We start from the raw sequence: 18,144 nt of genomic DNA, 5'->3' as shown, positions 1-18,144 counted from the left end.
AATGCTCTGAATACCAGCCATTCTGCCGTTGTAGTCACATTCACACAGCTTTGCCTCGGTAATAGGGGCCGGCGTAATTTCATTTCGTATTTTCCTCGAAACTAGACGTCCCCGCATTCCCGGTGTCCTTGCGTTAGAAGAATATTTCCATCTCCGCATTCTTTTTCGCCCGGGCATTCTTTCCCGCGGCCGTTATAAAAATCTCGTTCCCATATAAACCGTTCCGAAACACGTGAAATTCGCGGATATTGAATTTCCCACCACCGACGTTTCGCAGTTACAACACGACGTCGAGAAAACCAAAGAAGAGATACTGTCGCTCATCGCGCACCACGTCACCGCCGTTAACTACATATACAGGGACACCAGGTTCGACGGCAGGATCAAGCATAGGAATATCAAATTCGAGGTGCAGCGGATAAAGGTGAGTGAATTCTGATTGGCCGTCGTCTGGCTTTCGAGGCGGGATCTGAAGTGTATCGTTAGCGGAATCGTGCACGATTAAAATTGAATTACTCATGGTACTATAATTGCGAAGTAACTCAATTACATTATGATTCGATCACATTGCGATTCGTAATTCAGATCTCTGTTCAATTGAATTGCAATGTAAATCGTAATTGCTATTGGAGCACAATTACAGAAGTACATAATTCGATTACGCTAATTTACGAATCACGATGTACTCGAATCAAAGTTGGGAATTAGAAGATGATCTGGCAAATGGAAAGCGGATGACACGTTTTTTTCTCGAAAATGCTACGAACTAAAATGTCTCTGAAATCATTGGAACACTTTGTTCGTTGCTGAATCTATCATAAACTTTAAGGTAACTGCCAATTTTGCCCTATTCTGCTTGGATCGGTAACGAGACTGAAGAGGTTCTTTTTAAATTCATGTAGTCGAAAGTTTGATCAATTTTAACGCTTCGATTACCGCGTCAATCATACTATCCTCGAACTGGTGGTACATGCCAGAAAGAGGTATTCCTGCATGAAAAAGTTAGCAACTAATGAAACTACGTTTCCAAATAAAACAGTTGCGAATATTTGCTCGTTGCACAGGCATTCGTATTTACAACAAGTTAAAAAGCTAAATAATGAACAGACTTTTGCACCGCTACCTGTCGAATAACACGAGTATCTGACTAAAACTCGAATTGAATGTTCTCAAACTGAAAGTCAAAAGTTTCATTTATTTTCTCGTGCAGATACGAGCAATTTTTTTCTAGTTGTATTTGTACTGCACAAATATTTTCTATACGAATAACACGTATACGTTTTTTGTTCAGACTAAAGAGATCAATCCGCATGCGGTCAACAGTATTTAATTAGATTCTGTGCAATGAACAAACGTTAGAAAATTAATAATTGTTGGACCGCAGTTCTTACGTATTTGTAACAAAAAAGAAAATAAATGAAATCTTAAACAGTGAATAGATTGAAGGAATTTATCAATATCAATGCATTCCAGCTTTCACTTACATGCTTGGGTAATTACATCTTGTGCAATTCTAGAAGCCATAAGGTACACACAAAAGAATAATCATCAACTGTCGGTAATCTGCACAGACTCTATGTCCTCGGTTAACGCTATAACAGACACGAATAGCACAAAAAAAAACACGAAGTCACACAAATTATCCAAGAAACCACGGAACCCACCAACGACCAAAAACAAGTAATGATTACCTGAATTCCCTCGCATCGAGGAGTAGAAGGAAATGAAAGCTGACACATTAGCAAAAGTAGCAACAAAAGTTCGAACAACAGAAATCAGCACCCCAATCCCACTACTAATTTCAATTCTTAAATTTGAAAAAGAAGAATGGAACAGAATATGGACTATAACCAACAGGACCAAAATAGTATAAAATTTCTGTCAAGTAATGCACGTAATGTAAGTATGAACAGGGGGAAGAAAAGATAACCATGAACAAACTTCGAATTGGACATTTCGGACTCACGCATGAACACCTAGCCAAAACAGAACCACTTAACTGTAACATCTGCAACTAATAAATAACCATCCAACACACTTGTTACATGAGTGCAGAAAATACCAGAACCAAAGAAACAAATACGGATTAAATCCAAACACCGCGTTGTGTGTGTGACTTCTCTGAAGCATCGAAATAATAGTGTCAGCTATCTACAAGAAACCCAACATGTGACAAAATATAAAGAGAAAACCCATCATGTCGCTAATGACCTCGAAGTCGATACGACTCTAAGCCTCGTTCAAAAAAAAATGTGAACTCTATAATACCTGACAAGAATTATATCGCTTACAAGAGGGCATTAAAACGGGTCAACCCCTTGTCTTCTGTTTGCGAAGTGTACAGGTTCTCATAAAATATTGTGTAATAGTATCAGCAAATATGTATAGCCAAAAACATTTCTGTTATCATCCTAGCAACATATCTATTATCGTTCCAGTAACATTTAGAACTACATTAAAACTGAAATTAGTAGTGTAATACAATTAAATAAAAGTATGTATGTATATATTAGAAGAGTAAATTTAAGCAATTGTTCTTAATAATTAGTTTATAATATGAAAAGATAAAATTATTGGTCATAGTCTAAGAATTACTGAACGAAAAGGATGATTTGAGTTTGTCATAATTAATATGTTTCATTATAATATAATAATCCGAAAATTGCGAATACACAAGATTGAATAATTGAAACTTCAAGAAAAAAAGAATTAATTCCAATAAATTCAAGAATCGTTAATAAATTTTGTACAATAATATTATGGAATATTAATATATTCATATAATATATTATATCCATATAATATATTAATGTATTATAATTTATTATAGAATATTAAAATTATTAGAATAGAAATTAAAGGATTTATCCTAGAACTTAAAAGAGATAAGGTAAGAGATGAGTCCCCATAAAATGTGTACCTTTCCGAAGCTTGTGCAAACGATAAACGTTGTTTAATAAGACACGAAAATTTGTCTTCATCCGCAATTTCTCCAAATGCCTGTCAGCCACTTAGATTTGCATAAAGATCATCTTCATTCTACCGATGGCATTCGAGTTGTCCGAAGTGAACAGCTATCGCGAGCCCCAACGCGCAGCTTGGGTCCCTTCTGTCAAGGAACAGACCATAATTCCAGCGATAACCAGGAGCGTGGATCGTTACATCTGATCGTTCTGTCTGATAGATCGACGACGACACGGCGTGCACGCCCCAGCAGACATACGGCGAGCCGAACCCCTTCTGCATGGAGAACATCGACGTCAGTAACTTTTTAAACTTGCACTCGCTCGGCAACCATCAGGACTTCTGCCTCGCTTACGTGTTCACCTACAGGTAACGCCGCACAGTCATATTTTTCCCCAAAAAGTTTGCCAGAATTCATAAGTTCATAACGATGTTTACGAAAATCGGCTCCCTTATGTTCTTGAGCTTGCCGAATTTGAATATCTTCTCAAACATGCAAAATTCAAAATCAGACGCCGCTGATATGAGCAGTGTTTTTAACTTATTTTTTGTGCAGATCAATAATTTTCCGCTTCTTTTGCTATAATTATACAACTGAACGTACTTTATTCTTTTTGCTATTTATTGACTCGCAAGGGAAATTTGTTATGCTTAATACGTTGCTTGTTCGGTTTTTAATAATAGCAATCAGCAAATTTATCGAAGTCTATATAGTATTAAATACTAAAGTGAACGACGTCCTCAGTATCGTTCGCGGAAAACGTTGATAGGCACTACTTAACATCTGAAACTTGAATACTTGAAAAATGGGCAAAAACGGACCAAATTTTTCGATTGGGTATCACAGTTGATATCTTACTTTAAATCATAAATCACGTTCGAACAGGTCTTTCGATGACTAGCATAACCTAATTCAAAAATACTTTGTGTCACCGATGTGCAGAGTTCGTGTTTCTAACATGTATTGTAATAGACTGCGGATTTTACGCATTTATAATAGAAACGGAAAGGTGAAATTCCAAATAACAAGAATATTAAAAGAATTTAAGGACATCTATGTATTATTTTTAACTCGTTGAAATTATTATAGAAAGGAAGAAACTTTTATTTGACTTGTCTTCGTTGGAATTTATGAAGATAAGTTTTATTTTGCATAAAAATCCGCAGTCTAGTAAAAGTGTTCTACAAATGCAGTAATTTCTCCCAGAAATGTTCGCGGGTCGGAATTGAAACCGGCAGATCTCAGAATACTAAATCGTGATTCTTCGAGCCTCGCTGCTCGTTTTTATAGAAATTCGGGGCAGCCGACAAAAAAGGCAGCGGCCAACATGGAGGTGTAGATTAATTTTCATAGATAGTAATGCTAGGATAAAAACGATGACTTAACGATTTTATTTCTAATTCTTTACCACTATTCGAAGGCAGTTCGGAGGCCACATGCCACGATTCAAAGGCAATTCGGAGGCCACATGATACGATTCAAAGGCAATTCGGAGGTCACATGATACGATTCGTAGGCAATTCAGAGACCACATGATACGATTCGAAGGCAGTTCGGAGGTCACATGATACGATTCGAAGGCAATTCGGAGGCCACATGCCACGATTCGACGGAAATTGGTCACGTACCTTGTAGCTCCGCGCTTTTTCTTACCTGGCTGACATCCAAACAAACCACTTTGTATTGTCTTCCGGGAATTTGTGAAATTACATAGGCGTAGGACTAACCGGGGACACTAACTTTTGCTTGACACGTTATAAATGTCATCATCTTCAAGACATTGTGAAACGTGTGAACTCGTCAACCAGACGCGTCACTTGAAAATTTCGAACGGCATTCGACGTTCTATGTATACTACATTGTATGTACTAAACTTGAAAGATTGCATTTTGGCCATCTTTTTGGGGACCACTGTGCACCGACACTTGCGGCCTTGAAATAAATATGGAGCCGAGAATAATCATTCGCGCGACCTTATCGTTCGCAGAGATTTCACTGGCGGCACGCTCGGGCTCGCATGGGTCGCTTCGGCTTCCGGCGCGTCCGGGGGCATATGCGAGCAATTCAAAACCTACACGGAAACTGTGGGCGGCATGTATCAGTCGACGAAAAGGTCCTTGAACACCGGGATCATCACGTTCGTGAATTACAACAGCAGAGTGCCGCCCAAGGTCTCGCAGCTGACGCTGGCCCACGAGATCGGACACAATTTCGGGTCACCTGTACGAGTTGATTTTTCTTTAGCCTATTCTGTTTTAGCTTCAGTCGATTTAATGCTCTTTCGCGGTTGTGTTTGTAGCATGACTTTCCGCCGGAGTGCAGACCCGGTGGCCTGCACGGGAATTACATCATGTTCGCGTCAGCGACGAGCGGCGATCGACCGAACAACAGCAAATTTTCGAAATGCAGCATCGGGAATATCAGCAACGTCCTGGACGCCATCGAAGACAAGAAGAAAAATTGCTTTACCGGTACGTACATTTCTCTCGGAGTTTTGGGGATTTATGGTTTCTACTGCGACTATTGTGTACCACGCTTCTTGTCCTACTACTGATTCGAAGTTCTTCGATGTTAGACTCTTTCCCAATCTTCTCGAGTTCGCGTTACACTTTAGAACCACAAGTTGGGTTTTCGCTGCACGTCACAAGGTGAAGATGAAAATTTTTATTATATTTACTTGTTCACATAATTGCTTTATTCGTGGACGAATATTAGATAAGGCCACTCTAAGTCCACTCTAAGGGCGCTTCTTTCAAAGAGAATAGTCTCTCGGTCTTCTTTTTAACTTCATTCATACTTGAATATCCCCACTCAGACAAGTAGGATGTACAGAAAGGTAATAACACCTGTATAGTTAGTTATTTTTAAACTATGTTATTAAGATCTTTTTATCCAAAACGCATGAAAATATAATTTCATAGTTCTTTCATTTTTTATTTGTATCAGTTCTTCTTCTCCGATCAAGAAGTACTAACATTATTTAAAAACGAGTTTTGGACCCGATCACTGAATAATCTTGTATATGTAAAGATCAGCGTCTCGATACAACTATTGTAAAGACAGTATTCTAACGACTTTTAATTTTCGTGTTCATCAACTTATTCGTGCATTGCATTTTTTAACAATATTTATGTATAAAAATATTTTTTTATTGTATATCTAGATTAAAATTATATTGCACAGATGTTTGTAATTTATTTTATGTTGCTTCCTAAAAGTAACAAGCATTAATTTATTTAGAGTTTTAGCGATTTTTATCATAATATATGCAATGTCCAATGAAATAAATTTATTGAATAAATTCCCTCTAAATATATTTTCTGATTGCAATAATCATAAATTGAATAATTTGGAGCACGTATTTTGTCGGTAAATCTAGTATTAAGAAAAAGTAGGTAAACATGATAAACTAGCATAAATTATGTCGAGGAAAATGTCCGAAAAGCAAGGAAGAAAGAATTGCGGCCGTAAACCAGCTGATTGCTACGAGAAAAATGCTATTTTGGGTTTGTGTTTTATGCAGCGTCTGCTGGGGCATTCTGCGGCAACAAGATTGTTGAGGCCGGGGAAGAATGCGACTGCGGGTACGACGATGATGAATGCGTGGATAAGTGTTGTTACCCAAGGCAGGTGTCTGAGTTGGATAAAATAACGAACAAAACTGCCAAAGGTTGCAATCGGAAGGCCGGCACACAATGCAGGTATGATTTTCAATGCAATCATTCGACTATGAATTTTTTACATTTACGACAGAAAGAATATTATATTATTTTTTATTTGAAAAAATTGCGAAGAGAAGGAGTATATTTTCAATTAATTTGGAAATTTTGATTTTGCATAAAGGTCCGGAGTAATAACGTGTTGCTAAATATAGCCTGTTTTTAATATCACATCGTTCATTTTAAATTCGGGACATTAAGGGAACTTCGCTCGAATAACTTTATCCGTTGAAATTAAATATTATGGCCCGTATTACATCGTCGAATACGTAGACGTGCCATCTATTATAATCTACACTAATGATATCGTAAAATAATTAATTACATGAATTAAAATCGAATATTTTTACTTGAAAACGTTTGCTTGACAAAAATTCTTGGCGCTAACAAACACGATCTTTTCTCAATTTATGTGCGAATGCAAAAGGAGTTTTCTAATACTCTGCATGCATGATTGCCCCTAATTTGCATTAAACGTTAAATCATTTTAGTATTTATCGTATTCGTGTATAAAATTTTTTACACGCTATTTATCAAGAAGTATATACATGGAATAATGCAAAATAAAATTTGCATTAACAAGTTAAACGGTAATTTAATCCCGGGATACTGCAAAATATTGTATATATAATTCGATGTAATTCAATATTTAAAGAACTTTCAAATAGAATTGTTTTGCTCTGGAGATTACGATCCTAAAGTTTCCAGTGAATAATATAGTAATAAACTGTTTTTATAATCTTGTTATAGTCCTAGCCAAGGACCCTGTTGTTCGAGCGAATCATGCCAATTCGTGCCACTATCCAGGAACGTTCAGTGCAAGGCCGAATCCGACTGCAGTTACAATTCGACTTGCAATGGGAGGTCCTCCGAATGCCCTGCGCCGTTACCGAGAGCCAATAAAACTAGATGTAACGAAGGAACACAGGTAAGGGCAGTTTCCAAGATCTCCAATTTATATTGCACAGGAAAAACCTAGACACGACTGTATATGTATAAAACGTCAGTCACCAATTCCAATCCCAAACACACGGAGAAATAGAAAATTCGATTCAAGAATATTTAACGAGTTTAATCCAACGTATAACCAGAAATATATTCATAGATTATTTCTCAGTTGCAGAGAATTTCGGAGAATATCTTAAAGTAAAAATAATATTCTAACTATATATGTAGAAGAAGAAATACAAATTTAATGTTCTAGTTTTGATGAGAATGTGAAAATACTGCAGCCCGAAGAAAACTGTATAGATACGTTGCAATAGAATTCACATTTTTTATTCTAAAATTGTGGGAATTATAAAAAAAACTGTTATGGAAAATGTTTGAATAAAAATGTCTTAATCATTACAACAGAAATAACGAAAGGTGTAGATAAATACACTGACTTTTCACTAGACAGCAATATACATTGTTTACTTTTAGGGCTCCATGGATTTAGTGTTAAGAATTTAGAAAATAGTTTCAATATTTCAGTAATAGCATTCGATTTTAATTGACAGTTATGCATCAATGGCGATTGCACGGGATCAATTTGCCTGGAGTGGAACCTAACCGAGTGCTTCTTAACGAGTAACGTGATCCCGAACATCGACAAACGTAAACTGTGTGAATTAGCTTGCCAAAATGGAACCGATCCGGCCACTTGCCGCAGCACCAGCGAGTTCGCGCATGTCGTCGGTTTGCCCGACGGCGGAATCAGTCTTCGACCTGGATCGCCCTGCGACAACTTCCAGGTAGCCATCGAATCACTAAAAATCATATCGAATCTCTCATAAATCGCTGAAAAAATTCCTGCAGCATCAATCAATTTATATTTCTCTGTAGGGTTATTGCGACGTCTTTCTGAAGTGTAGAGCAGTCGACGCAGAAGGGCCGTTAGCTAGATTGAAGAATCTTCTATTGAATGAAGATACTTTGCGTACGGTAGCGCAATGGGTGACTGTAAGTATAATTCTGATCCTCCTGATGGTAATCGTGGCAGATTAATTGGAACTGTTAAATTCTCAGCAATTCTGGTGGGCAGTATTGCTGATGGGCATAGGTTTCATCATTTTCATGGGCTTGTTCATCAAGTGTTGTGCTGTTCACACTCCATCCAGTAATCCGAAGAAGCCACCAGCGAGACGCATCAGCGACACTCTGAGAAGGCCGATGAATACTCTGAGAAGAATGGTAATTTGACAATGTTACGCAACATAATTGCCTGGATCTATAAAGTTTTTCATTACGAACGCTACAAAAATGTTGTTAAATAAAACCAAAAGGACGTGAGATGCCAATGATTTATTTGCATCAGTTTCAATTATATTTAATGCCATTAATGATGCAACGCATCGTTCAAATGTCCACCAAATACGTAACAAATAAAAATCTGATAAGAACTAGAAAAAAAAATGTCAAACGCATGCACACAAGCACAATTAAAAAATGTAGCGCCCCTACTGAAAAATCCTTTAGTTTTAAACGTTCGTAAAATTGATGCATTCATCTCTCCGCAGCGACATCCACACGGTGGAGGAGGTGCTGGTCCGAGAAGTATACCTCCCAGGCAAAGTCAAGGGGCCCACAGTGGAACTCGAGGACCCTCTCACGGTTATGGAGAGGGCAGAGGTGCACAGTATTATCCAAAAGGTAGGCTCGCGTGAAATCTCTGTTGCCTTTTTGTCGCAGCTATCGTTGCTCGAGTTTGATCTTAGTAATTATTGCTCGTTAAAATGCATACTGGATGTTTGCATATTAGCTCGTAAGACACGGATTAAACTCAAGCTAAGTAGCTCGCTGTTGTGTGTCAGGTCATTTCATGAGTAATGCGGCTTCTTGTCGTGCTTACGTGAATTACTTCTTTTTATTGTCTGTATATTGCCGGGAAATATTTGTTCATTCAGCAGTTTATGTTCGCTATGTAAACTAGTTCTGTCTAGTCTTTCATCTCACTTCAGTCTTATCGGATATTGTCTACACTTCTCGATATTCAAAGCTATAATGTTACTTTATAATTTCTGAATTAGAGTTGTCTATTTTTACAACTGCTTTTGTTATGAAAATTATCATAAAGTGATTATTCTAAATCATAACTGTAGTACCTAGAAAGCGAATTACTCTAAAAAAAAAATTATTTGAGGACGTAGAATTATAAAACTTGTATTATACGAACATTTGAAATTTACATATTTTTGAACACTTATCTCGTTGTAAATTTGTGGAAAATATTTCAGGTAACATTTTAATGCAATATAAAGTTACTCGATGTTGTAAATAAAAAGTGTAATTGCTTTGCAAAAGAGAAAATGTTTCAAACGAGTATCGGTATATTATTGATTATCGAACGTACCAGTTAGCGCAATGAATTGTGGTATTGTTAGGGCATGCGACTGCCATATACCGTCACGTAACTGTCACTGAAAATGATTACTCGCCCCAGTAATAACATGATTCATTACGCGATATTTTCTGTTTTTTTGAATGTTGCACATGAAAACGTTATTTATGGAACGACCTGATATTTGTCCCTCTGTGATCCGCAACTACATCAATGTTTTTTCCTGTTTGCATCACCCTCGCATTGATTGACGCGCATCACTACCTGATACTATCGTTCTATGACCTACAGAGGTGAGCTGGGGCCTATATTCTATAGCTTTAATAGGAGCAAATTCAAGAATACAATAGAATTTCAAAGTAATTTTGCGAAAACCCATGGCGAGTTCCAAGAAATTTTAGACTTAAGATTTCCATCGACAAATCTTACGATGAATAAGTTGTATTCGCAATTCCTTGTATTTGCTCCTGATTCTTTCGCCACCGTTGATATTTCCATTTTATTTTTGTTTTTGTTGACATAGAGTTTCTTCTGCTTCTGCATTACGTGCATTTCATTAAATTCTTGGTGGGAAAGGAAATACTGCATAGTCCTCGAATGCTAATAATTGATGTATGAATACGATTAAATTGAACCTTCAATTAAAATAAACTAGATATAGTAAGACAAATAGAGAAAAATTATAAAAATGGATTTATTTGAAAAACCGAACATTATATTAATTGATTACTGATCCGTGATTAGTTATTTTTTAAATAATAAAGAAAATTATCGCACCTATTGTACGATAATACATAAAACCTTTAAATGCATGGCTAGTTACTACCCTTGACAGAAAGTATTTACTTAAACAAACTAAGCACCCGTAATTTAAATTATTTACGTGTTAAACGTAGAAAAATGTTTTTATTAATTCGTTTATTAATGCATTTCGACTGTTCTTGCATTCCTCCCTCCTTTTTCTTATACACTCCTTCAAAGTGTTTCAATTATTTACAAATGTATCTGTAGTGTATGCATACACAGCCGAGTGAGATTTATGAGAACGTATGTCAAGTATTATTTAACTACATTTTGAATAGAGATGTAATTTAAAAAAATAAAATACTTCTTTTTCAATAATCTGAAACTTAAAGTGCAACAAGCACGATCATTTAATTATAAAATTATATATTGTTTAAGTTTCAGATATCTAACAACATCTCAAAGAAAGTGTCATTAATATTTTAATATTTTTCAAATAAAATATTTGAAAAACTGCGTCAAAAATTTATAGCAACAAATTTTATTTTTAGAATATGAAGAACGTACAGTAAAATAAATTATTTAATGTTTATTATTTAAAGCAACATTTTACTCAGCGCTGTATTCATGCAATTATACGAACAGGTTTGATAGTAGTGTTTTGGATGAATGATGGTCGAAGTGTGTTAATCCGTACAGTCAATAAAAAAAGTCTCTGTACACCAATTGAAACAAAATAACTTGTTTAATGTTAACTTTTGGAAGTTTCAGAAGAATTAGTTTACTGTATGATGTGTATAAAAAATTTATAAATTGTCCGAGAAATAATCAAGATCTCCTTTTCTAACTTTTTCATTCAAGCTAATCAAAGTTTATGTTTTTATATCGTAACTAGACTGACAATTTTTATTTTGTACAAAGACCTGCAGTCTATAATCGGATCTAACCAGTACTGTCAAATAAACACATCGCTAAAAGTCTCAATATTACATTAAAACATGGTAAATAATAACACTTGAGCATGTCCATTGGTGGTCATTTTGATTCTTCATATTAGATATTAATTATTGACTGCAATGTTAGACTTTGAGACCAAGTGACCACCGGTGGGTAATCAAAAACTGCTAGATCATCATCTTAATAAATAGATAAATGTGAAGGAGTATCCACGGAGACCTTTTAACCGACTGTGTTAACCCATCAATTTCGCTGAAACACTTTCTGGCAGGCGTAATGATTCATTATCATAATTTCCGCTGTTCCTATCATGTGGATGTGTGTGGCTGGCGATAAAACGCAGCCTAATAAAACTCCGTTGTTACGTTCGCTTCGGCATTTCGTTTCATAGTTGCATACTTTTCTAAACTTTAAGCAGGCTATCGCTCGGTTCCCACAGCTAGTGCGCCAGCCAGTAGCAGTGCAGCACCCAACTACGGCCGTTCCAATCACCCAGAACTGTACGCCGGGGCCTACTCGGGCTCCGGTGGAGGGGGTAGGGCCGCAGCCTACGAGATGAGGCATCACAACAAGGTGTGACGGGCCCAGGGAGCTACTTTGGCCGAGGAATAATCCTGACGTCGCGCCGTAAATCTTGTTCTATACACAACACAATGCCAAACTGTGAAAAACAAAAAAAAAACGAGCCGATCCACCTGACACACGACGTCTTGCGTAACGAAGGACGAACGAAAACAGAGGGATAGCGTAACCGAGAGTGCATTCGAAAGTACCGAGGATCGTCGATGTACGTTTTTATTTCGTTTTACAAAAAGCATTCGGCGACGATTAGGGCTCCGGTTTCGGAATTGTAAATCGGCGACGCGTGCTAGAAATCAATGGCGTGATACAGATCCCACTGTTTCTGTCGATGCTCGGTTTTATCGGATTCAGGGAGCATCGACGTATTGCGGGGAATGAACGAAACGGAAGAAGGGATGAAGGAACGACAGACAGCGTTGGACGTAATAGATCGTAAAACATACGGATCCTTAGTAATCTATATTATCGTACGGACTTTTATGTAATTTGTCTTTTGAATGTTTCTCGCATATTCCTCCGCGTGTTGCCATTATGTATTCGCGTCGTGATCATCGAGAGCAAGGCGACGAAGGTAGAGCTCGAGAAAGACTTCTCTGCATCGCGCGCGACAAATCTGTTGGACGCGATGCCGTATCGATCAAAGATATTCGGACGAACAACGCTGGATTCGCACAGCAAAACGATTGTAGATTACGGTAGCGTATTTTTGCCGTTCGATGTAAGAACATTTTTAATGGCCGAGATTGCATAGTGGCGTTGATGCGTCGATTTCTGGGCGAAGTCGAGTCGCGCGCACGTTTCGCTCCCGAAAGCGCGAGTTTTATCTTTTTGACCGGTTTCTCGGTGGAGATTGTGTTTTGCCAGAAGACGAGAGGGTGTTCAATGGGAGACAGGAGACGACAATATATATTTGGATTAAGTGTTAGAAACGATAAACGTAATTTTTGAGAAGCTCCCGCTGAATGTACCTTGCATCTTCCGACTTCTCTCGCGTACCGATTTTTCATTCTGCGCCGTGTTGCGTTCGCGACGTATATTTTCGGTCGAACGGCCGCGATGATTTTATATACTGCAACCTTTTTTTCTTTCTTATCAGCATTTACATTTTAATCGTTAGGACGTTTATTCCGATGTAACTGTATTTAATTCGTTTAGGATATTTAAACGTAGCGTTTAAGAGGAACACCCTACCCCCTAAGTTTGTGATTCAAAAGTATTCCAACCAACGCTGCCGCTTTCCGGAGCGAAGAAGCGCGCCCACCATTACCAAACTATTGCAGGTCATTCACTTGATCTCTACCATTGTAGCATAATGATTAATGATACGTAATATTCTTATACTAATTTTTATTAGCTAATTGAAACGAGCAAAGCTACGAGAGACTATGGTGAATAGAGAGGAAAAGCAACAGCATGAAAAGCAGATTTTTTGATAGCGATATTTCATTAACAATTATCAAATTAATATCGAAAGATATGGATATTACTATAATTATGCCTATTACTATTATTATTACTATTATTAATATTAATATTATTATTATTATCAATACTATTACTATTATTGATTAGTTATCTATTGCAGATGATAATTTATCTCCGCTATCGCAGATGTTATAAGTTATATTTAAAGACGGTTTTTAACTTGCAATTATCGGGGGCTGTACCGTAAACGCGCTTATGAAATACGCGCATGGCGGACCAAAGACGAGGCCTCCTCTTGAAATATAAACATGTTTTAAATATACGTGGGCTCAAGCAGCATATTCATGCACAACTGCATACTCGTATGCGATCGGACGAAAAATTCGTGCGCGTTCGAGCGCCGCGTCGACTCGCGCCGGATCTTACGCAGAATATTTAAATAACATTACGTGTACACTCACTTCCCTTTTTCGAAACGCCAAAATGTTTACACGATCGACTGAATTTCCTGTTTTACTTTTTTCCGACTCGTCCCTTGTCGAGCAGCCTTCTTGAGCAAACTCTGTCCGAGTACAGTTTTGAGACATGATCGGAGACTGTTCCGTCCTTCAACGGAATTTTCGCGCTGCGTCCGCCTAAATTTCTCCGGGACAAATTACATTTTCTTAAATCCCTAAAAAACAGTTTATTTACGGGGAATTTCCTTCGGCTAAGCGAGACAAATTATAGTCATTCAATGTTTCTAAGTTTATGATTTTTCCGAGCCGTCTTCTTTCCGGCAATAACTCATCGGCAGCATTTTGTATAACAGGGTCGTCAGCGCGCACCGCTTTGGTCGCCCCTCCGGGGTTTCTTGCTATCTGCGTGCTACGTCACTTTTACATCCCCTTCCATCGCGTTACTGGCCAATCAGTTTCTAGTTTTCTGTCCACTAAACGGTATAAAAATTCGAAACTGATTCTTCTCTTAGTCTAGTCTTGTTTATTCTTCTTTGCGTCTATTCGTCTATGAGTCTCATTCGTCTCATCGGTCAGTCAGTGTCAGTTAAACTCAGTCATTCTCGCTCGGTCTCTAGTCCGCGACTTTGTTTCAACAGGCACTCGCTGTCCATTTCAACCAAGTTCTGCTTCAGTTAACTTCAGTAGACTCCGGCTCACGCTAGTCTACTAGTCATTCAGTTTTCTCTCCTGTCATTCGGATCAGTTGTCTCCAATCCTCTCAGACAGACTCGTCTTCAGTAGACTCCAGCTCACGATAGTCTACTATTCAGTTAGTCAGTCAACTTCAGTAGACTCCAGCTCACGCTAGTCTACTACCCAGATAGTCTTTCAACCTCAGACCATCGAATTGGGTGCTTTATAGTGCTTCAATTCATTCAACAGCGATACTAATCAATTCCGTCGCTTAGCGTAATCGGCCTTGCAACCCGAGAGATTTTGTAATCGCGGAATTTTAGTATCGGGTGTACTCGCTGTGCACCCTATGGAGACGCTGCGAATCGTTATCGTCGCGAACCTAAGCTATTTTACCGATGATTTCGCTCGCGCGACTGAGCGTTTCAACCCTTCTATCCTCCCAAGATTTTTTGATAATACTAAGCTTGCCAACTTATCCCCTGCTCCCCCTCCAAGCCCCGGCCCCGGAGAAAAACCGACTACGTTTCAACGATCAGTCTATTGTCTTTCCATGTTTCGCGAAGCGTTTCCCGCTTCATTTACGTACATATACCGTTCAACGTCACGGCAACTAGGGTTCACCATTCGCAAAAGAAACGTAACGATTTCGAAAAACCTATGGGCATGCGAGACAGAAGGAACGTTTCCAGGGATGAAGAAACAAAATAGAAGGATACGTGTCTGCCAAATCGCAGAAATACGAGTTTGCGGGTCGTGTGGAAATGTACAATAGTCGCAATGTGATTATAAAAAAAAAGCGGATCGTGTGAGATCATATGTGAGAGAGAGAGAGAGAGAGAGAGAGAGAGAAAGTGAAAGAGAGAGAGAGAGAGAGAGAGAGAGAGAGAGAGAAAGTGCAAAAGAGCGGGAGAGCAAAAAAAAGGCAAGGCGTGATAAGGGAAGGGCATGGACAGAAGACGGGCGTGCAAGAATAAAAGAGAGAGTGTTAACTTGTGTACATATACTGATAGTGGGCGTGTATGTGCGCGTGCGCCTGTAGATAGTGCACGCGCTTATACACGCGTGATCATCGGAAAACAGTAAATATATAACCATAAGGAATGGTAAAGCGAATACAAAAAAAATACTTGTTTTTATATCAGATCTGTATTATAGCGAAATATTATTCTGTATTTTGTAATCGGGACGGAAGTTAAAAAGAGTGACAAATGAATGCCTGTAACGTGCGTGTAATCGAGCACTTAACTTTTTAAGGTGACGAGTTTTAACGACGATCCAGCGTGGACCGGGACGGATCGTTCGATGTAGATTATATAAGAAGTTTCGAAGTTTCTTGCATATAGATGCAACGGGATTCCGTTTGGTCCCATTCGCAATCGCTCGTCCGATCGTCGCTTTGGTTCCGTTCTCCGTTCTTCATTTCCGTGGTTTTTCTCTATCGATTCGATGATAACGATTCATGCCCTCTCACCGGCATGAATGTGATTTACTGCCATTCGTGATAGCGTGCGGCGAGGGACGAAAAGTGTACTCGCTCATATGCCAAAGGATTTCGTATTTTAGAGTTATTATTGTTCGTCAACGCGACGTGATCATTTACGAACGCCCGTATTATGGTAAAAACGTGATGGTGACTCGGATTCGTTGTTCAATGGGGAAAACCGGTGGCTCGCGAGGAACGTGCGATCATTTTCGCGGGATGAGATGGGAGCCGAGTGTCAACACGATGGTGCCGGCGTATGTATTTTTAAAAGAAAACGGGGAAAAGCAGACAATGTTGTTGACCGATCATTTTTGCGTCCGAGACACTGCCATTCGAACAGCAATAGGGACGTAGGGTAACCGTAGATCTTACTCGGGACAAGCTGGTCGACGTTTCAAATATCGTTCGTAATGAATTATCCTTGCTTCCATTTCACTGCCATAGTTACATTTCAAACGACTGACTTATACGATCAAAGGGGGTGTAGAATGCGCGATTAGGTTCTCGTGACAGTGCAGAAATAGAACGAGAGGGTGGTAGCGAAAACGTTTGGACGCAGGAAAGAAAAGCCTAAAGACGAGCGTGGAATGGGACCAAGTTGTAGTATCTAGTTGACGAAGAACGTCGCTTATTCGTATGAGAATCATAACGATTAAAAAACAAAAGTACGTTTTCCTTCATCATTTGTTCCCCCCATCTCCCACCTGCCCCACCCCCTGGCCGCCCCTTAAAAAAAAAAAATCATCCTGAGAAGTCTACTGCGTATGCTTAAGCTTATTCGTTTCCGCGCCGTCTGGATTAAGATCGAGTTCTAATTAATATTAATCCGCAGTCGCGCGTGCGTTTCGCTGCACAGTTTTTGTGATAAAACGTACTATCCCGCGAAGACACAAACGAGCATTTCGACGATGGGGATACAACATTGGAAGGTTCGAACGATCAGCATCTTCTCTGTGTACCTATCTTAATCCAGACTCGCGTCACTGTGACGCGGTACACACTACTTTATCACTTGTACATAATGTTAGTGAGGAAGAAACAAAAAAGAAATCGAAGATTATATTTTTTCTATCGATCCAAAAATGTGGTGACCTATCAACATCGTGCATCTGAGATTGTTTAACATCGTTTTCATCGTATTTCAGTTCCCCTTACCCGTTTCCCAGTGCGTATTCTGCCAACAAATATGTTTAACTCTCGTTTCCAATCCGACACACCGTGTACGTTCTTTTGTAAAGTGTTGCTTCAATATTACCAGAACTACCGAATTACTTTTACATTCGATGTGCCGTAGTGTTTGTATATTTTCTACTGTATTACTTCATCAGTTTTCTCTCCTATATATTTTTTTTTTTTCGTCATACCTACACTGTCTAGCTGCGCGTTTTGGTTGATTGTTTCATTTTTTATATAAATCTTATTGTGAGCATGATACTGACCAATCGCCTGAACGTAGCTTCAGACCACCACTCTCTCTTTTTCTCAAATGTTTAGAACGCGGCGAGTGTTTTAAGAATATTATAAATAAAAAGGAATATGATTGTAAATCTCTTGTGTTATGTTAATGTGATTAAAGAGAAAAAACAAAAACATTATAAAGAAGTAAATAAAGCATACATTTTACATTTACCTGACTGTTTCGTTCGCTTTACATCTTATCAGTTTATCATTACAGTGCAGCAGAACTTTCTTTTTTTGAACTTGTTGGGAATATTCAAATATTTCGAATATTTGAAGTTGAACAACAATTTTAAAGATGGAGCAACTTCAAAGAACATTCTCATATTATGAGAGAGCGTAAGTATGATTTT

The 18,144-nt window shown here is 38.3% G+C and overlaps 1 protein-coding gene across 3 annotated transcripts in view; it reads left to right on the top strand.

Moving 5' to 3' along the window:
• The window catches only part of kuz (zinc-dependent metalloprotease kuz), a 234,805-nt gene extending 216,843 nt beyond the window's left edge, over window positions 1-17,962 (top strand). The window contains exons 5-15 of one of the 3 annotated variants that reach the window (XM_033478502.2): window positions 278-424; window positions 3,185-3,333; window positions 4,953-5,187; window positions 5,265-5,436; window positions 6,489-6,666; window positions 7,435-7,612; window positions 8,187-8,420; window positions 8,512-8,628; window positions 8,695-8,859; window positions 9,186-9,318; window positions 12,126-17,962. In XM_033478502.2, coding sequence (XP_033334393.1) covers window positions 278-424; window positions 3,185-3,333; window positions 4,953-5,187; window positions 5,265-5,436; window positions 6,489-6,666; window positions 7,435-7,612; window positions 8,187-8,420; window positions 8,512-8,628; window positions 8,695-8,859; window positions 9,186-9,318; window positions 12,126-12,286 — 1,869 coding nt within the window. In that variant the 3' untranslated portion in view covers window positions 12,287-17,962. Of the gene's footprint in view, window positions 1-277; window positions 425-3,184; window positions 3,334-4,952; window positions 5,188-5,264; window positions 5,437-6,488; window positions 6,667-7,434; window positions 7,613-8,186; window positions 8,421-8,511; window positions 8,629-8,694; window positions 8,860-9,185; window positions 9,319-12,122 lie in introns of all 3 variants that reach the window. The other 2 variants (XM_033478501.2, XM_033478503.2) reach the window with 2 other exon arrangements.
• The last annotated feature ends 182 nt before the right edge of the window (window positions 17,963-18,144 follow it).

Source organism: Megalopta genalis, chromosome 17 (assembly GCF_051020955.1).
Source record: "Megalopta genalis isolate 19385.01 chromosome 17, iyMegGena1_principal, whole genome shotgun sequence".
Taxonomy (NCBI): Eukaryota; Metazoa; Arthropoda; class Insecta; order Hymenoptera; family Halictidae; genus Megalopta; species Megalopta genalis.
Note: the sequence above shows the minus strand (reverse complement) of the source record. Positions and strands in the feature narration are given on the sequence as shown.